This window comes from Phragmites australis, chromosome 2 (genome assembly GCF_958298935.1).
Source record: "Phragmites australis chromosome 2, lpPhrAust1.1, whole genome shotgun sequence".
Taxonomy (NCBI): Eukaryota; Viridiplantae; Streptophyta; class Magnoliopsida; order Poales; family Poaceae; genus Phragmites; species Phragmites australis.
In genome coordinates this window covers 37,659,125-37,680,102 of record NC_084922.1, presented here as the reverse complement: position 1 = coordinate 37,680,102, position 20,978 = coordinate 37,659,125, and the positions used below count along the sequence as shown (strand labels likewise).

The 20,978-nt window shown below is 46.9% G+C and overlaps 3 protein-coding genes and 1 pseudogene across 3 annotated transcripts; all 4 read right to left on the bottom strand.

Moving 5' to 3' along the window:
• On the bottom strand, positions 1 to 1,743 carry LOC133908670 (UDP-glycosyltransferase 88A1-like; annotated as a pseudogene).
• A 4,533-nt stretch (positions 1,744 to 6,276) lies between these two features.
• On the bottom strand, positions 6,277 to 8,075 carry LOC133908669 (anthocyanidin 5,3-O-glucosyltransferase-like). Its single transcript, XM_062350792.1, has one exon. It carries the CDS (start codon positions 7,869 to 7,871, stop codon positions 6,438 to 6,440), a length of 1,434 nt encoding a protein of 477 aa, XP_062206776.1. The 5' UTR covers positions 7,872 to 8,075; the 3' UTR covers positions 6,277 to 6,437.
• Positions 8,076 to 14,942: 6,867 nt separating this feature from the next.
• Positions 14,943 to 16,897, bottom strand: LOC133908668 (anthocyanidin 5,3-O-glucosyltransferase-like). The gene has a single exon (XM_062350791.1). The coding sequence runs from the start codon at positions 16,622 to 16,624 to the stop codon at positions 15,212 to 15,214; it is 1,413 nt and encodes a 470-aa protein (XP_062206775.1). The 5' UTR covers positions 16,625 to 16,897; the 3' UTR covers positions 14,943 to 15,211.
• Positions 16,898 to 18,517: 1,620 nt separating this feature from the next.
• LOC133908666 (anthocyanidin 5,3-O-glucosyltransferase-like) lies at positions 18,518 to 20,441 on the bottom strand. The gene has a single exon (XM_062350790.1). The coding sequence runs from the start codon at positions 20,124 to 20,126 to the stop codon at positions 18,717 to 18,719; it is 1,410 nt and encodes a 469-aa protein (XP_062206774.1). The 5' UTR covers positions 20,127 to 20,441; the 3' UTR covers positions 18,518 to 18,716.
• Positions 20,442 to 20,978: the final 537 nt, after the last annotated feature.

Here is a 20,978-nt window from a genome sequence, read left to right as displayed (position 1 = left end):
GAAGACTTTTCTTTCCCCACTAATTGTTAGTATTATTATAGCTGATGTTCCGTACAAAGGGTGGCTGATAAACGATCAGTGGAGTAGATCGTTGGAGAAAGAAAAGCAACAAATACACCAAAAGCAACGAGTTTTACAAGTTCGTCACTCGCCGAGGTGCTCTCCAAGATTCTCCACGTCCGACAAGAACTGAAGAAACGCCGCATGAGACGAGCCCCTGATCTCTAGTGCTCCATCGGCTTCTTTCTTGCGTGCCGCTACTTGCACCTTAAGCTCGCTCCCCTCCACTATCACCAACCTCACTTTCGCCTCCACTTCAGATGCCTTGATAAAACCTGTCTTGTACCCCTCCATCTCCACCCCAATGCCCATATGCTCAGTCATGAAAACCTTGTTCATCATCTGCTCTGCATACAGCGGCCAACACAACATTGGGACCCCAGCCATGACGCCCTCCAGCGTCGAGTTCCACCCAGAGTGGGTCACGAATGCACCTGTCGCTGGGTGGTGGAGTACTTCTACCTGTGGTGCCCAAGACTTGACGACGAGGCCTCGGTCATTGGTGCGCTCCAAGAATCCTTCCGGTAAGAGTGCATCGAGGTCTGGCTCACTATGCTGCTCCAAGAACATCTTTGGGTCGTCGATGTTGGCCGGTGTGCGCACAACCCACAGGAACCGTTGCCCGGACTTCTCCAGGCCAACAGCTATCTCCTTGAGCTGTTCCTCAGAGAGTGAACCCATGCTCCCGAAGCAGAGGAACACGACGCTGAGCTCCGGCTGAGCATCGAGCCATGCGAGGCACTCATGCCTCTCTGCTTTTTAACTACCCCGCGCGCCTTTTCTGACCAACGGTCCAACGCAGTAGATTGGAGGGAGCACCTTGCCAGGAACGCAGAGGGGATCCTTGAGCGCCTGCACTGCCCGGCTCTCCAACGACTCGAACGTGTTCACTAGAACTCCCCTGGTGTCCGTGATGCGCTTCCAGCTGTTTGTTATGGCCTTGCACAGCTCGTCCTCCGGGTGCTCGAGCAGTTCCTTGACGAGATGAGATGCTGGCATGGGCGGAACGCCAAGGAACTCGAGAGGTTTGTCCCCCAGCTCCTTCAAGCCCGTTTGCCTACTGGCCAACAGCCCCGGGATCTGGGTAAAAACGGCCAGAGCCGATGCGCCCGAGGCGAAGAACGTGTAGACCGGGACGCCCAGTTTTTCGGCGACGTCGATGGCGTCGACGCAGAACATGTCGATGACAAGAGAGTGCAAGCGCTGCCGTGGGATGGAACAGAGGAAGCTCTCGAGCTTCTCGTTGTACTGGCGCAGCATCTGGAGCATGAGGAGGAACGGGTGCTTGCTGGAACCGGCGAAGTCAAGGGGTGGGATCGGCGGGAGTACGTGGAAGGAGATGGACGGATTGGCCGCGGCGATGCGCTCGACGAGGCTGCCGCCGAAGGCGGTTGACCTGAAGGGCGGCGGGACGAGCACCATGGTGACGTCGTAGCCGTGGTTGAGGAAGACCTTGGCGAGCTCCACCATGGGCACGACGTGGCCGACACCGACGCTGGGGTACAGAACGACGGTCTGCTCCATGGCTTTCTTGTTGTTCAGGTGGGAGGCGGCTTGCCAACTAGGAAGAAAAATCGAGGAAGAAATACAGATGCCGTGGCTTTCACTGGAGGGATCTTAGGAGATGCTGTGGAAATGGAAATGGCTGCGGTAGCTGCGAAACTTATAGTTGCGTACTGCCTTGCCGGAGAGGCAGCCGGGCTTGTTTATTTTCTTGGTGGTCAAAGGAAGTGAAAATTTACTACTCCTTCCGTTTAAAAATAGTAAACCTATTTCTTTTAGAATCGATATTATATATGGATTTTAATTAAATTTTTCTCACAAAATACATTAGTGATAGCTACAAAACCTATATATTATAAAATCATTTTAAATTATGAACTTAATTGTATAATTTTTATATACTAGATATTCTTATAATTTGATTATATATTAGTTAAAGTACATTAAAATTTGATTTTTTTTTAAATACGTCTACTATTTTTTAGATTATTAGGATAAGTCCTTTATTTTGTGGCTGGCGGTTGAGCGGTAGGATCCTACGTATCTGCTTGGATATGGATACCTTCCAGAAGAAGCAGACACATTTTCCATTTAAAGTGGAAATTGGTCACTTGGCTGTGCTTGCAATACAAGCAGAAAAACCCGGAGGAGTGCAAACTCAGTTTGACAACAGAAGACAAAGCTCATCAGATCAAGGCAGCGGTAGAGCTTGAGAAAAAACAAAGAGCTAGAGGGCCAAAGCAACAGGAATTGTGCTCTAAGTTTATGTTTAGATATAGTTCTCTTATCACATTAGTGAACATAGAAGAAAATTATATAGAATCAAATTCTTTGAAAGATCTTCTCCCTCAACATAACACATATCATTCTTGTTTCACATCCGTGCCAAACGTTGGGTCAGAGAAAACATAACATAGATCAATGTCTTGTGAAGATTTTTCTGTTAAGGGTCTTATATAATTTTCTTTTAAAAAAGTAGGTGAAAAAACTTAGGAAGGATATTTTAGTTTATCTTTGATGATTTTTATAAGATGATTTGTTTCCATAGCTCTAATGAGATAATGTAGATTGTTTTTCACAAATCCTGCAAAACGCACCACCATACAGACAAGAGAAGATAAACCTAGCAGAAATTTGAATTACCGGACAACAATGATAACAGGAAGGGTTAAGTCTTTGCCATACATGAATAATCAAACATTACATCCCGCCTACCAAGTCAGGGACTTTTTTTCCGGAGGAAAAATAGGTTGGTTTGGTGAACGAGAATGCCAGTGCACAGCATCTCTCACGACATGGATCCCTTTAACATACTTAAGTTACATACTTAAGTTATATATATATATATATATATATATATATATATATATATATATATATATATATATATTTCAACGCACACAAAATTAATGTCCCTATCAGTACTCTTTCAGCCCTCTAAACTTTTATTTATTTATAAATAGATCCCTAAAATTTATAAATAAGTCAGTGTAACTTTCTATTTTTACAAATTAGCTCTTATTCTTTTTCAGAAAAGCCTCATAATTTAAAACCCTCATAACTTTTTCATACGAGCTTCGTTTTAGCGATTCTTGCGCTCACACGATTGTAGCAGCGAGTACTATCCGTTAGTAGGCTTTTTATAGCAGTTTGTTTCTGTTTAGTGTATTGTTCTTAGATTTTTGTACTTATTTGTTTATAGTGTGCGCGATTACAATAGAAGACGAGCAGTTCGTGAATCTGTAGAATCAAACTTTTGAAGAGTTTGAGCAGTTCGCCGCTGAAGGCAAGTGTCCTTGATCATATTGATCATATTATAGGAAAGTGTATTTTTTACTTTCTAATTGCATGCTTTGTCAATATAAATCCTATATTTAGGATTTATTAGTACTTTCTATAATTATTCTTGTCGTTTGTATTGTAGTTGAGTGTCAAGGATAGAAATGCTTAGTTATGCTGTCAATTAGGGTGGGATAAATGTCAATTTGATTAATGGTTTATGCAAATGAACCGGTTTGGGGTACTCTTTTGTAGCAACATGGAACATAGGGATGTAGGCAGGTTGGTTTGGTTGGTATGGCTGTTGTGTTCGCATTGGGTGATGTGCGAGTACCTGTTTGAGATCATAAGGTCCGGTTCATGGGTATGTAACTCAGCATAACAGCGCAACCACGATGCCTATATATATACGGTCTGGCCAATTAATTAGCCACTCTTTCAGTTCTGTGAGCACTATTGGATGGTTGAGTGGCACAATAGGGGGTTTCTGCAGTGATGGAATCGCTGTTAGCGGTGAAACCTCAGTGGGTGCTTGCAGTTCAGCAGGAGCTTTGTAATGGTCTTGTAGTGATCTCTTAGCGCACATCTTGGAAGTGTGTAAGGTACCGACAGGTGCTGGCAGAAGAGTTGATCACGATTCATGGGTAAAATGTGCAGACTCTGCAGAGTATAAAACTGATCGATGAGTCATGCTTATGGTCAAGAGCGAGCTTGAACTTTTTTATGATTACTAAAGATCTTGGATGGTTGGTTTTGGGTAGTCGGGTGATGGTACCCCGATGAGTTGGTAGCTGGATATGAAATATCTGGTGAGTCTGGTAGTCGGATAAAATTCAATGAGCTGTTCCTTTAATGATGGTATCGTCACACCTAGTAACTAGGATTGCTAAGTTCTTTTTAAGTCTTAGATTAGGATAACATAGATGTAGTAAATTTGAGTTAAGTCTTTCTTGCCTTAAGCTTTCATATTTTTCTACACTTACTGAGTACTCTATGTACTCACACTTGCATTCTCTCAACATCTTTATGCTCCTCAGAAGGTATGGACTTCGAGAACATCTCGTCCGATAGAGCTGAGTTTTAGGCGAAGAAAGATTTCGACTTAAAGATCATGTTCTAGGCTAGTGCTCCCTCGGACAACACCTATGGATGGAGGACTCGCTACCGCTAGAAGTTATCTTAGTGTTTTCTTTAAAACCTATGGATCATTTTTAATAAATATTATTGTTATATAATAACACTGTTATATTATCATTTATGAAATCATCGTAGGTATGAAACTTAATTCTGGTATATATATAAAATATATCTAATTTGTTCTTTTAAAACCGAGTGTGACATAGCACACGCCTCCCGTGCAGCTCCACCTTCGTCGAGTGACGCCGCAGCGAGGATATCGTCACTACCCCCGTTCAAACATTTTGATGGCCTCCTCGACGTCCGCGACCACGATTTCCTCTCCGTGCGCCGTCAGGACGAGCACAAGAGCAACAAGGACGCCGCGCCCTCCTCCCGCCACGAGCCCTCAGCAGTCCTCAAGAGCTCCTCATCCGTCCATATACGCCGATCTGCGCCCGCGTCCTGCGCCATCACCGCTGGGAGCGACCACGGCCTGTGTTTCTCTGGTATGTTGTACAGTGTTATCGATTTTTTTGGTTCGTCACTCATCTGTGTCTCTCTCATATGGTATACAGTGTAATTGAATTTCGGAAGTACACCACTCAATCAATTGGAAGTGCATCACTCAAATCAACTTGTTTCCTACATTGATGTTGAGGCATGCATACAGATAACCCTATGTTGTCGTCCATTGTTTTGCAGTAAGGTCATCCTCGCTTGTCCTTTGTTTAGATGGCTCAGGGACCTTTTTTCTTGGCAGAAGTTTCAGACTGCAGGACACTCAAATGGCATTCTGGAAGTTTGAATTATAAGAGGTATGTGCATCAAAATAATCCTATATTAGATGAGTGTTATAGTAAGCCAGAGGTGGTACTCTCCCTCGACTTCGCAGATTTATGTCTGAACAAATGGATGCATATTCTGACAATCATAACCGATGACACGATTCATTTTGCACTGAATTCAATTTTTTCCTTTTATGGATCATTTCTGTCTTGGTATATCCAATAATATGCCTAGCTAAAATGATGGTAGGAGTTACTTGCGGTTCAATGGAAATATATGGTTTACCTTGTCCTTTATTTATCTTTATGATTTATCAAAAATTTGACAATATTTGTGATATGCCAACATCTCGTATTTATAGTTTTTCTTTGGTCCCATATAACCCTTGGTCGCCGACTCGCTGCTACCATTTGCCTGGTTAGTTCACTGTTATTAATAAGGATCTGAATTTTCCTTTCTGTCTTGAAACATATTTGCAACCTTGAATATCATTCTTAGCTCCTCTCATAAAATATATAGGGACACAGATAGCACAAATATTGCCCGATGTTCATCTCGTAGTACCATGCAATGACTTACAATACAAACATGGTCTAAATGGAAAGCTAATAGTAGCAGCAGCGTGATCCTCTTGATTCTTTAGTCCAAACTGAGTTGATTGGTTCTTAACAATCACATTAAGTGTCCTCTCCAAGATTATTTTTTTAGTTGGGATATCAAATTCCACTACGGCATGGCCGCACGGAGATTGGCGGCCACCCCCGCAGAAACACAAGCGGGACCTGCTCCATCCAGCACATGACAAACCCACATGTAGGCCCTGGATCTACATCTCCTAGACATATCAGCTATCCATCTTGCCGACATCTTGGCTTATTATCAGGATTTCGAGTGGTGTCATCTCAGAACTTCATGTGACTGCTACTGCTAAACAAAACGGTCTGCGCAGTCGTCTCTCACTAAACTGTAACATATACGTTCATATGTGTAATCTTTTCCGCGGCATATGGTCAGGCACCATGCCACTCATCATTAATTGTTTCTTTTATTCCAGCAGATGTTCCTTAAGAACGGTACAGAAAATGGCTAATTAGACAACATGAGTACACGAGGACTGACAAGAAGTTGGACAACAAAACAAACATAAACGCCAAGAACAGTTGCAAATTCGTCACTCCCCGAGCTACTCTCTATTCTCTAAGATTCTTAACATCCGACAAGAATTGAAGAAATCCCTCTCGCGATGAGCCACCGTCCTCCAGCGCACCATCGGATTCTTTTTTCAGCTCCACAGCTCGTTTCCTAAGCTCCCTCCCCTCCTCGGACTCCAACGCCAACCTCACCTTCGCTCCTATCTCCTCGGCCTTGATGAAACCTGTCTTGTACCCCTCCATCTCCACCCCGACGCCCATGTCCTCGGTCAGGAACACCTTGTTCATCTTCTGCTCTGCACCCAATGGCCAACACAGCATCGGCACACCCGCCGTGATTGCCTCTAGCGCCGAGTTCCACCCACAGTGGGTCACGAACGCGCCTGTCGCTGGGTGGTTGAGTACATCCACCTGCGGTGCCCATGACTTGATGACGAGACCCTGGTCCTTGGTCCGCTCCAAGAATCCCTCCGGCAGGAGCACGTCGAAGTCTGGCTCGGAGCGTTGCTCCAAGTATCTCTTCGGGTCGTCGCTGCCGGCCGGCGTGCGAACAACCCACAGGAACCGTTGCCCAGACTTTTCCAGGCCAATGGCGATCTCCTTGAGCTGCTCCTCGGGTAGCGTGCCCTTGCTTCCCCAGCAAAGGAACACGACGCTGCGCTCCGGCTGCGCGTCAAGCCACGCGAGGCACTCGTGCCTCTCCGCTTTCTCTTCGTCCGTCGCGCCCTTGCCAGTCAACGGGCCGATGCAATAGACCGGAGGCAGCACCTGGCCGGGGGCGCAAAGGGGATCCCTGAACGCCTGCACGGCCCGACTCTCCAACGAATAGAACGTGTTGACCAGAACGCCATGGGTGTCCATGTTGCGCTTCCATATGTTCATCATGGTCTTGCACATCTCGTCCTCCGGATCCTCGAGCAGTTCCCTGATGAGATGGGACGCCGGCATCGGCGGAACCCCAAGAAACTCGAGGGGCATGTCCCCAAGCTCCTTCAAGCCAGTTTGCCTACCAGCAAGCAGGGTCGGCAACTGCGTCAGGACGGCCAGAGTTCCGGCGCCCGAGGCGAAGAACGTGTAGACGGGGACGCCCAGCTTGGTGGCGACGTCGATGGCCTGGGTACAGAACATATCGATGACAAGGGAGTGCAAGCGCTCCCGGGGGATGGAGCAGAGAAAGCTCTCGAGTTTCTCGTTGTACTGGCGCATCAACTCAAGCACGAGCAGGAAAGGGTGCTTGGTGAAGCTGGCGAAGTCAGGTGGTGGGATCGGCGGGAGTACATGGAAGGTGATGGACGGGTTGGAGGCCGCGACGCGCTCGATGAAGCTGGCGTTGGAGTCGGACGACTTGATGGGCGGCTCGAGGAGCACCATGGTGACGTCGTAGCCATGCTCGAGGAAGAACTTGGCGAGCTGCGTCATGGGGCCGACGTGGCCGACGCCGCCGCCGGGGTACAGAACGACGGTCTGCTTCATGGCTGTGGCTAGTCAACTAGGAGATAATTAAGCAAGGTAGGAAAAGTAAAGCAGTTGTGGCTTGGGAGCTGCTGTGGAAATGGTTGTGGAGCGCGACTTTATATCTGGCTCACTGCGCGGCAGTGCCTTCGCGGACAAGCATCTTGACTTGTTAAGCGCAACAACTGCGTGTTCAACGGTAAGGTGCTCAGGGAGATCTGACCGTGAGCTCGGCCATGCGTCGGTTCAACGTCCTGGGCGCGGGAGTCAGGATGTGATTTGGAGATCTACCTGTGGATATAAGTCTTCTGTACCAGGCAGTGGAGCCGGAGGATCGAACCCTCGAGGAAGCTTCTTAGCTGCTGGGACTTTAGATACCTTCAGGAAGAAGCGAAAACTTGTGCACGCAAGTTTGAATGCTTAGACTGAACCCAACAGCTTCCTTTCGCGGCCCAGATTTCCGTCGTGAAGGGATTCCCGTTTCCTTCAGTGCTTCCAACGGTTTCCCTTCACGGTTCCCTTCACGATGGGATTCCTAGTGTCATTCCCTTCAGGATGGGATTCTCTCTCCGTTCCCTTCACGATTCCCTTCGAAGGGAAGCTGTTGGAGATGAGAGGAAATAAAGGGAATGGGAACGGGGAAGGGAATTGGGAAGAGAACGAAATGAAGGGAATATAGTTAGGGGTAGTCTTATCAGGGGTTGTTGGTCGTGCTTGCACTGCAAGTAGGGGACTAATGCGAACTTTTTTAATATTATCTTTTACAGATATTACGAAAATAATATCAAAAATGAGGAAATTCCAAAATTAATACTTGTTCGTCCAACGGTTTGACGAAAGCTTATTTTTGCCAAACTGTATAGCGAAAATTGGTGATGTGGCACCGGCGGAAGGTTTTGGGTGCTCGGCAACAGTTTCGAGGCAATTTTCGCTAAATGGAAGGCTGAAAAATCTGGGCCCCATATCCCCTCACCCCTACGCTCGCACGGCTACACCCGCCCGTCACATTTTAGTCGTGAGCAGAGAGGGAGCACGTCAACAGAAGAGAGGAGAAGAGAGAAGAGAAAAGAGGAAGAGAGGAGGAAGAAGGAGGAGGTAGGAGGAGGAGAAAGGAGAAGGAGGAGAGAGGAGGAAGGGGAAGGGGAGGAGAAAAAAGAATATTAAGGTAAATTTTTTTCTTTATATTTGTATATTAGATGGATGTTTATCGCTCTATATGTATTTAGATTAAATTAGGAATTAGAAAAATAATTTTTCCTTTGTAAATGTTGATTTTAGTATAAATCTTTGTATTAGATTATTTTTAGTATTATGTTAGGAAAATAAAATATATATACATGCAAATATTAGATCTCGGTACTCTAGTTATTTTGGACTTAGTACTAGTGGTTTGCAACAGAAAATAATAAAATAAAAAGAGGATCCAAAAAGCAATGCAGCACCGAAGTATTTATGTTAAAATTTTAATATTAAATGGTATTAATTAATAAGTTCTTGAGAATTAAATATATTTAATTTGTTGGTGCTAGTAATATGTTTATTTAATAACGATATCTCTGATGTAGATTTAGGACATTAATATTGATTAGATTTTAGGCAACGAAGACTATAGTACTTTTCATTGTACGACCAGAAACGGTGGATCGACATGGCCACTGCGTTAGTCAATTTTAAGTTAGTCGTATTGTATGAATGTAATTTAATTTTATTTCTAATTGATATATTTTTTAGGTAATAATTATGTCAAACTCTATAAATCTTATAGTATTCTATGGAAATTATCAAAGCCATAACGGTCCATTAGGTGTTGATTTGAGCAAATTTTCATTTAATATCCTTGAGCATCCAAACCCTGAGGGTACAAGGATGAAGGAGATAAAAATGTGGTTCACCTAATACTTTCAGCTTGACTCTCAGATTTATTTCCACATTTTTAGTATTATTTCTGTAATATCCGCACAAAAATGTAATATTAAAAAAATTTCGGACTAATGCTTACATTTTTTATATTGCTGAATCTTTGTGACCTCCTGTTCTTGTTTTTTTATGGAAACCTCAGTCTTTTTTTTTAACAGTCTCTATTCGTTCAGTTAGGCATTAAAGAAATCATGATGAGAAGCTACTTGGAACAATAACGATCAGGCAAGTGATGCATACTCACTAGGATGCAAGTTTTACATTTTGCAGGTCATTAGTTCGAACAAAAACTTAAAAAACACTAAAGATTCACTACTATACAATTAAGTTAAGAAAAAAATAGACTGAGTGATGATGATCAGAAATATTTATTGAGTACTCACTTACATCTCTCATACTCAGTATCTGCGCTTCTTGTACTACTGCTAGCACATTCTCACCACCCATACATCCCATACAGTCAGGTCAGATCCGTGCTGCTTCTTGTACTACTGCTAGCACATTCTCACCACCCATACATCCCATACAGTCAGGTCAGATCCGTGCTCTTGCCGCTCATTCTTCCCGTTCCTTAAAATTGCCATCAGGGCCCTTGTGTATGGAGGACGGATTCCGTAGGTACGAGGACAAGACCTTCGTAATTGTTATCCCTGGTAACCACTGAGGGACCCTGGCACGACACAGGTGAGTTGACATGTCACTGCTCGTAACGCCCTAGCAGGCAGCGGGTAACAACGGATCGCCTCATGCGTGCCTCCTCACTAGCGTGGTCACGGGGGCGTGCATTGTTCTCTCGGCCGCTCTCCCCACAAGGCTCGCGCGCACCATAACGCTCACCATGCTTACTGCAGCTAGGGTCACGTGGTTTAGGGCTCTGCGCAGCCTATTAAGGGCGCCACGATTGCGGCTGCTCTGTTGTGCATCCACTCATCCTAGTAACATCTTAATGCGATGCGTGCCGCATAGTGTAAGAACACCGGACACTGTCGGTAAATCAGGAACCAGGGGTCCTCGACTCCTGAGGCCAGATCAACAATTTGCCACGTGGCGCTCTCCCGCGGGGATCATCTCCGCGAGGTACGAGAAGACTAAGTTCCGGGAGGGGGTGCTCGGAGTCATGAACAGTGATCCCTGAGTGCCCGAGTTCCTCGATGATCCGCGAAGACCACGTGTCGGGAAGAGAGTGCTCGGGGCCATGAACAGTGGCCCTCGAGCACCCAAGTCCCCCGACGACCAGAAAAACCGAGTACCGGAAAGGGCGTGCTCGGGGCTGCGAACAGCGGCCCCCGAGCACCAGAGTACCCCGAGGACCTAGGGGAGTTAGTTCCGGGAGAGAGTGCTTGGGGCCGTGAACAGCGGCCCCCGAGCACTCGGTTCCCCGAGGATCTGAACAGTCAATTCTGGGAGAAAATACTCGGGGCCGTGAACAGTGGCCCCCGATCACTCGGTTCCCTGAGGACCACGAGAGGGCATATCCGGGAGAGAGTGCTCGGGGCTGTAAATAGTAACCCCCGAGCACTCGATTCCCCGACGGCCTAAGAAGCCCTTCGCCGGTGGCCCCCACAGAGGTCCAGCGGTGAGGTGTCAACCAGTGAAAGGCCCGATACCGCATCTAAGAGGGTGCGTGACCTGTCACTTCCAACTGCTCCTGCCACGCTCGGTGTCAGTTCCTGCCACCTTCTGGCAGGAGGGTGTGGGGACATTTAATGCGCACATGATGGTCACTCTTCCATTTATGGCGCCTTGGAACTCGTGCCCTCTCTTTCTGGGTACGCTACCGCCAGCGACTATTTAAGATGAGCCGGTGGACACGGAAGGGGGCCGAATTGAGACACATCCGAAGTCCGGACGAAGATCGAAGACAGAAAAACACCCCAGTACAAACACAGAAGCTGAGATCACCGAAGAACAAGGAGCCCGAAGCTCTAGGATAGACAAACATTCTTGTAACCAGCAACATCCCTGAGAGACATTCTCAGTGCATTTATAGTATCCAAACAGGAGTAGGGTATTACGCTCAGTGCGGCCCGAACCTGTCTAAAAATCTCCAGTGCATTTACTGCATTCTGCATTCGATCTTTACATTCCACCTGCCATCGCATTTACGCCTATTTATTTCACCCGCAAAACAGATTCAGAATCATCCCCCCGACCAAATCTCAAAGGGGGTCCCTCCGGATCCCTACTTTAGGAGTTCACCCTCCTACAGACACATAGCTGTATACTTCATCTTCATCATTAGACTATCCGGTGAGTTATCCTGAGTCATCCGAGTCTTTCCTTCTTCTCTGTATAAATTATTCTGGTGTATACATCCGGTGCACATCACTTCCTCACCGCAGATTAGGAAGAAGCTTCCACCCCCATGTTTATTGTCATCTCATAGGTGATGATATTACCGAGCACTTAACTTAGAGTCATCTTTTTGATGTCATTGTTGTCGTAGATGATAGATACTATCAAATTGTACTTCGGAAGAAGAGCTTAAAGTATTTTTCTCACCACTTGATCATTTTCAATTGGCGTCAAATCTAACTTATTGATCTCATTAACAAGAATGTTCAAACGAGAATACATATCATTACCAATTCTATAGGGTAGTTGCTTGATGTCATTGAGCTTAGTAATAATCACATGATATTTCTCATTGCGCATATTCTTTGTGCCTTTATATATTTTAATGAGACTAGTCCAAATATCATGTGCATTGCTGAGAGAATAAACACGATAAAATAAATCAACACATATATATGATAAAAGGATACTCTTGGCTAATGCATCTGATTGCCTCTCCTTGTTAATGATGCAAGGTCTCAACCCTTTATCGATGACTCTCCAAAATCTAACCCTCATGATTGCAAATAATAAGTCATTAAAATTTTCTACCGGGGGAAGTTTATGTCATCGAAAAGTAGGGCACTATGGGAATCCATCCTAACCCCGAACGTCACAACTCATTAGGCGGTGAAGCCTAACCGATCACAATGAGACTAAGGCTCAAATACCACTTGAATTGTTGAAACCTTGCGAAAGGTATGAAGCTCTAACACAAATTATAGAGCTAGATGTGAGCTCTAGCTCTGATACCAATTGAAGGGATCGGTGACGTCCTAAGAAGGGGTGAATTAGGACACTTAGAATTATTTCGGCTCCAAAAACACCACAATATAAATCTATATCAATTTCTATCTAAATGTGCTTTAGATTTATCTAGTGTGTCTACTCTACCAACCAAAGCACTTGTAACCTATCTAAGAAGAAAATTGCAAGAATGTAAATACGAAAATGTAAATAAGGTAGAGAGCAAACTTGACAGAAGGATTTTTTTTCTCGTGGTATCGATGATATGAATATTACCCCTAGTCCACGTAGGAGCTCCACAAAGGATATGCTCCCAGTCGGCACCCGGTCATGGCTTTTGAGCCACCAAGTTAAAAAGACAAGGTCTCCACTCGGATGAGCCACGAAGGCAAGTTCTCACAATTAGCTTCTCTTCCGATTCCTTGCCGTTGTGATCACTTCGGAGCTTAAGCCACCAAGGCAAAGGTCTCCGTGTCCCCTCACAATCTCCTTACTGTTGGTCCGCACCAAGTCGAAGGGTCAACATGATTGCCGATGAGTCACCAAGACTCCAAAGTATCGGCATACCACTTGGTACAAGGTTGAATCACTCCTTGATCCACTCTCTAGGCAGCAATCACCTAGCAATACTCTCTAGGCCTATAAGCACTAATCACTCGCTAATGTTATGCATTGCCTCTGGAATAATTAGTGCGATGCAGTCATCACTGCATCACCGGATAATCCGGTGAGTTAAACTTCACTATTTCCTAGGCAATTCGACCTCTGTTGAAATTAGTTCAGTGCACTTTCAACACTAATACTGGACCATCCATTATAACAGTTCTAACAATTTTGGCCACGTGTCACCCAAGAATTCATCCAGTGATTTCATCAACTTATACATCAGAGCATCCGGTGAACTTATCCTCTTTCTGTCTTGATAAGCAATCAAAGCTCCGACGAGTCAACACCCAAAGCAACGGACCATCTAGTGAGGCAAATCTTCCTAGGACTTCTCCACTTCAGTCTAACTTTGTTCTGGCTGCGGTGGCTTCTTCACGTATTGCATCCATAAGACCTACTAATATATATTCTTGACAACATGTTAGTCTTATTAACCATGTTGTCATTAATCACTAAAATCGCAATTATGGTATAATGGGGTCATTTTCGCTATAATACTACTCTAGCCGCGCCACGCCGGATCATGCACGAGCATGTCGTTGATGGGATGGGATGCAAGGGTGTTTTTATAGATTATCCACACACGCCACAGTGGATACACGCTGTAGTCTAAACACCAACGGTGTGATTGGTTGCCCGGAGCAACCTAACCGCATGCATATAATTTAAGAGAGAAGTATGTTTGGTTGCTCGCAAGTATTGTTCTAGTTTGATCCGACGAATGCAAGTGTACGCTCGTAACATGGCTCGGGAGGAAAGCTCGATTCTAACTTTCCTTCACAGTTTGGCTCGGCGGGATGCAGACCCATACATTCACTCATGCATATGGGCCTACTTGTCAGTGTCACAAAATCATTTTCACACCTGCATTCGCTCATGTAGACGGACCCACTTATCAGTGTCATAAAATTATTTTCACGCTAGCAACCAATCACAATCTTAACTCTTTCATCCGCTCATACGACATCAAATTTAATCAAACAAACAAAATCTTAATTCAACCTATTCAAATAAATACAAATAATTAAACATTTTTCTTTATAATAAATATAACTTGGTTCAATCCGTTTTCCATATATATCCCATACAGACGTGAACAACCATATCACACCTCAACAGGATGGAGCAGTCGGTGATCGTGATGGATGTCGCAATTCAATACGCGCACACGTAACGCATAGGCCATGGCCAAACCATACTGAAGTGGGACCATCTTGGGCTTCATCGGGATCCAAATCCTCTCACTACAAGTCACAGGTGAACAGTAGTTTGACGCCAAACAAGATAGTAAAAACATTATAGTGATATATATACTGTAGCAATACTACTATTTATACTCCTGTGAAGTCAAAGGATCCGTTCCATTCATCGGAGGAGAATGCCCCCGCGTCCTTCAATCATAGCAAGGAAAAGCAGAGCACGCGGGTATTGTGGGGAAAAAAAAAGAGAGCACTAGAGACAAGCATCCATACAATACACATCCAACGTACGTGGATCACTCTAATCCTAATCAAAATCAAGCATCAGCTATGCCTGTTTTCAGCAACACTAGAGGCAAACATCCATACAATACACATTCAACGTACGTAGATCACTCAAATACTAGAAAAAAAATCAAACATTAACTACGCTTGTGGAAGCCTCCACATCCTTAAGGAATTTGGCATACACCGTGCAAGATGCGAGAGAAGTCTACTTCATGAATGAGCAATGTTCTCGAGATCCTTCAAGAATTCAACGAACGCAGCATAAGAGGAGCCCCCTTCCTTGAGCGCATCGACTGCTGTATCTTTCAGCGCCGCCACCCTCTCCCTTAGCGCCAGCTCGCCCTCGGACTCCATCACCCGCCTGACCTTCGTCTCCACCTCCTCTGCCGTCACCACCTCCTCGTTGTAGCCCCTCATCTCCAACCCAAGCTTCATCTCTTCCACAATGAACACCTTGTTCAGCCTCTGCTCCGCGTACAGCGGCCAGCACAGCAGCGGCAGCCCCGCCGTGATGCCCTCTAGCGTCGAGTTCCATCCGCAGTGTGTCAGGAACGCGCCGGTCGCCCGGTGGCGTAGCACATCCACTTGTGGCGCCCAGGACTTGAGCACGAGCCCTCGGTCCTTGGTCCTCTCCAGGAACCCGTCTGGAAGGAGTGCGTCGAGGTCTGGCTCCGGAAGCGGCTCGCCGAACTTGTGGTCAGCGCTGCGCGGGCTACGCACGACCCACAGAAACCTCTCCCCTGACTTCTCCAAGCCAATGGCGATCTCCTCCAGCTGCTTCTTGGGGAATGTGCCCATGCTCCCGAAGGAGAGGAACACGACGCTGTTGTCTGGCTGCATGTCCAGCCACCGCAGGCACTCGTGCTCGTTTTCTCCGCCTCCCGAGACCAACGGCCCGATGCAGTAGACCGGCGGCGTGGCACGGTTGGGGATGCACAGACCGTCCCTCAGAGCGCACACCGCGCGCGTCTCCAGCGACTCGAAGGTGTTGATGAGAATCCCGTTGGCCTCTGGCATCCGCTCGAACACGCGGAGGATAGCCTTGGCTCCCTCGCTATCATTGGAACATTCTGAGGGCAAATCTGAAGCTTTGAACGGAGGAGCACCCGGCAAAGAAAGAATAGAGTCGCCGAGCTCCGCGAAACTCGAGGTCATGTTGGCTCGAATGCTAGGCAGCTTGAGGAAGACGGCGAGGTCGAGGGCGCCCGACGCGTAGAAGGTGTAGACGGGCAACTTGAGCTCGGCCGCGACGTCGAACGCATCGGCGCAGAACATGTCGAGGACGAGCGCGTGGACGGAGGGCAGCGAGCGGAGGAAGTCGCGGAGTGGCGCGTTCATGGCCTTGAGGAACTCGAACATCTGCGCGATGGGGTGCGTTAACGCGTTGTCGGGGTTGGATTTAGCCGGAGCAGGCGGCGGCGGCGGCAGCAAGTGGAAGGTAATGGATGGGTTGGAGGCCGCGGCGCGGGCGACCGCGGCAGAGAATTCGGGCGCCTTGGTGGGCGGCTCGACGAGCGCCACGGTCACGTCGACGCCGTGCTGCAGGAACACGTTGGCCAGCTGGACCATCGGCGTTAGGTGTCCGACGCCGAGGCCCGGGTACAGAACCACGGTCTTCTTCATCGCTCGACGACCCAAAGTCCTCTGCCGGTATGGCACTACCGCAGCGTGCACTTGTGAATGCTCTCTGGATTGGAATGCTTTGGTGTCTGCTTGGTTCTGGAGTCTGCAAACAATGCACCAGGGGCATGTAAATCGGGTGGCGATCTTGCATTTGGAGTCATGGAGGTAGAGGCCTCTCCCCGGCGAGTGGCCAAATGTCCTGGCAATCTGGGTGAGATGAGAGGATAACAAGTTGTATCGAGCGGCTTGCGTTGCTCGCCGGCACCGCGACGTGTCTCAAACATCAGTCACATGGCCCAGCATGTCACGCTCTCTGATTGGAATTGCTTTTCCGGGTAGAGACGAGAAGGGATTGGCAGTGCATTGCTGGTGGTGCTGGTGCTGGTGCTGGTGGGGGAGAGGATGGAATGGGTACGGCTGTGGCTGTACTGTGCTGCTACTGTGCGAACACCAACGTCACCCGTCACGGTCCAAGTCGTGGACGTTTGCACTTGCGGGTGGACTGAAGCTTCGGAACGGCTTAGCGACCGCAGGTCTAGTTCGCCTCATTCCATCAACTGCCTAAAGCAAAACTCGCTTTGAATGGGTCATGCAGTTGGCCGTGCTTGCAGGAAGTAGTAGTACCTCAAAGTCCTCAACCGTGCATGTATTTTGTCACGGCAGTTTTTATTAAAAATCAATCTCTTAGTTTTTTTTTTTACAAAGTTAGTATCATTTTGTTAAATAATGTATAAAATTACACGAGATAAAAATTATGTTAGTTTTCTTCATTTGAGCCTTTATTCGTTCAGTTAGAGCATCTCCAACCGGCTTGCCTTCCTGCTTGCCATCGCTACTTATAGCGATCGATCAAAAAACTAGACTCCAAACCGGCTCTCTACTTCCCTCGCTCGCTATTTGGGGCTCGCCATATCCTCCATTCGCTCGCTGCTTTTGGCGAACGGCAACGCACTCGCCATCTCTCGAAACGGACTATGACATGTGGACCGCCTCGCTCCAGAGAGCGTTCAGGCTCACAACGCCACTGTAGATTTTGACTGCAGCACAAATCAAAACAATGGCCTTTTGTTGCTCTAAAAATTCTAAAAAAAATTGTACGTGTTTCATAATCCATGTGCAACCTATTTTAACTGGATTCACCCAAAAATCTTGTGTAGAATTTAAACTAAAATGCTAAAAAAAAAACTATTTTTATAACTTCTAACAATTGTTAGAGTCTCAAATAAATTTTCAAAAATCTGGAAAAAATCACTAATATTCTTCTTATGTTATGAACTAATTTTTAAAATTATTTCTAGCCCTAGATTATATGGTGAAAAAGTGAGTTCCTTTGTAATACCCTATTTATATGTATTTTTATCATTTCATGTGGTATTATTCTTTTAATTCAATTTGAATCCAAACAAAATTCAAATATATACAAAATTTAGCCGTTGCAAATATAGTTGTTGCAAATATTTTTTATTTATAGGATACCAATAAAATATAGGTGAGTGAAATTTAGAGACCGAGATTTAGGAAGTCGATTAAAACGCGTAGAGAAATAAAAAAGGAAATTTTTAAAGAGACTCTCTGTATGAAGATATAGAGAGTGAAATTTAGAGAGTTAATCTGAGATACTCCTATAGACATACTTTGGTGTTTAGCTCTGTTCGCTAAACGCCAAAGTATGGAGTACTACTTTTCATTCTCCAGTCGCAGTGACTAAACAAAAGTAGAACGCGCGAATTTGCTGGTTAATCGGGGAAAAAGGATAAGAATATGCTGTCAAGAGCACGAGTAGGTTCCGTAAAAAACGGAGCACGTGTAGAGACAATCAATACAGCTATAACGCCGGTTTGTCAGAGCCCTGTTGAGACATTTTGTTTTTATTTTTGATTTAATATATATATATATATTATTTTATTTTATCTTATAAATTTTAAATCATGTATTAATGTTAGAGCTAAAACTCTGTAAAACAGGATCATACTATCCGCATCCCATGAGGATCACTTCAGTACTACAAATCAAGCATGAACCATGGCTTTGGAAGTCTTTTAAGTCTTGAGGAATTCGACATATGCCATGTGCCGTGTGCGACGAGCCCCCTTCATGAACGAGTGACGGTCTCCATATCTTCCAGAAATTTGACAAAAGCAGCATGGGATGAGCCCCCTTCCTTGAGCACCTCGGCAGCTCTGACTTTCGTCGCAACTACCCGTTCTCTGAGCGCTTGCCCGCCCTCGGACTCCATCACCAATCTAACCTTTGCCTCCACCTCGTCCGCCTTCACCACCTCCTCGCTGTAGCCCCTCATCTCCACCCCCAGCCTCATCTCCTCCACGATGAACACCTTGTTCATCCTCTGCTCCGCGTACAGCGGCCAGCACAGCAACGGCAGCCCCGCCGTGATACCTTCCAGTGTTGAGTTCCACCCGCAGTGCGTGACGAACGCACCGGTCGCCCTGTGGCGCAACACATCTACCTGCGGCGCCCAAGACTTGACCACGAGCCCTCTGTCATTGGTTCTCTCCAAGAACCCGTCCGGAAGGAGCTCGTCGAGGTCTGGCTCCGGAAGTGGCTGGCCGAACTTGTGGTCCGCGCTGCGTGGGGTCCGCACGACCCACAGAAACCTTTGCCCTGACTTCTCCAAGCCAATGGCGATCTCCTCCAGCTGCTTCTTGGGGAATGTGCCCATGCTCCCGAAGGAGAGGAACACAACGCTGTTGTCTGGCTGCATGTCCAGCCACCGCAGGCACTCGTGCTCGTTTTCTCCGCCTCCCGAGACCAACGGCCCGATGCAGTAGACCGGCGGCGTGGCACGGTTGGGGACGCACAGACCGTCCCTCAGAGCGCACACCGCGCGCGTCTCCAGCGAGTCGAAGGTGTTGATGAGTATGCCGTTAGACTCTGGCATCCGCTCGAACATGCGGAAGACGGCCTTGGCTGCCTCGCTATCTTTGACAACTTCTTCGGGCAAATCCGAAGCTTTGAAAGGAGGAGCGCCCGGCAACGAGAGGAGAGAGTCGCCCAGCTCCGCGAAACTCGTGTTCATGCTGGCCCGCACGCTAGGTATGTTGAGGAAGACGGCGAGGTCGCCGGCGCCTGAGGCGTAGAAGAAGTAGACGGGCAACTCGAGCTCGGCCGCCACGTCGAGAGCATCGGTGCAGAACATGTCGATGACGAGCGCGTGGACGGAGGGCAGCGAGCGGAGGAAGTCGCGGAGTGGCGCGTTCATGGCGCCGAGGAAGTCGAACAACTGGATCATGTGGTGCTTGGGAGCGTCGTCGGAGCTGGACCCGGCGGACGCGGATGGCGGTGGCGGCGGCGGCAGGACGTGGAAAGTGATTGACTCCGCGGCGCGCTTGACCGCAGCAGAGAAGTCGGGGGACTTGACGGGCGGCTCGACGAGCGCGAAGGTGACGTCGACGCCGTGCTGGAGGAACACCTTGGCCAGGGCTACCATCGGCGTGAGGTGGCCTACACCGAAGCCCGGGTACAGAACCACGGTCTTCTTCATCGCTCGACGATTCCAAGTCCCTTGCAGCTGTAGCACTACCGGAACGTACAAAGTGTCCTTGACTGCTCTGGATTATTGCAAGTGTCGATTTGCCGATTTGGTGCTGGAAACAACGCAACCGGTGTGCGTATATGTATCTATGTATGTATGTGTGTGCAATCCAAGTTGCATTTGGAGTCATGTACGTAGGGCTCCGGGAATGGCCAGAAGATTTCGGCAATCTGGACGAGACGCGAGGATAAAAGTTGTCTTGAGCTTAACGCCACGTATGAGAGAGCAAGGTTGAAAGGTTGACGAGGCTTGCGTTGCTCGACGTCACCGCGCTTTAGACATCTACCGTTTGGTCCAGGCATGTCGCGCTCTGGATCTAGTGGAATTCTGAGGATGCGCTCGCCTTGCTGGTTGTGCTGGATAGAGAGGATGCGAGATTGGGAGGGGTACGGCATGTGGCTGTGCTGCCACTATGAGAACACCGACGTCACCCGTGACGCTTCGGTGGATGTCTGCACTTACGATTCCTCTCCTGAATCAAAGTGTCGTGTAAAATTATTTTCCTTTTTTTCACACATTCACAATATAAGTTAATATGTGCAACCATCAGTGGTATAATATTTTTTTTCTTTTTTTAGTTTGTCTCAGGACTCTATGATATAAATGAGACAGAGCGCTAAAATTAATGTTGGCGAAAATCATACGGAACTTTGGAGGGAAGCGACACTTTGGATTAAGTTTGTTATAATGATAGGTGTGGGTAATTTAGAAGTAGATATTTGGATTCTTTTGGTTAGTTTTTTATAATGGCATATATGTGTAATTTAGTAGTAGGTATTGGGAGTACTTTAGGTTAATTAT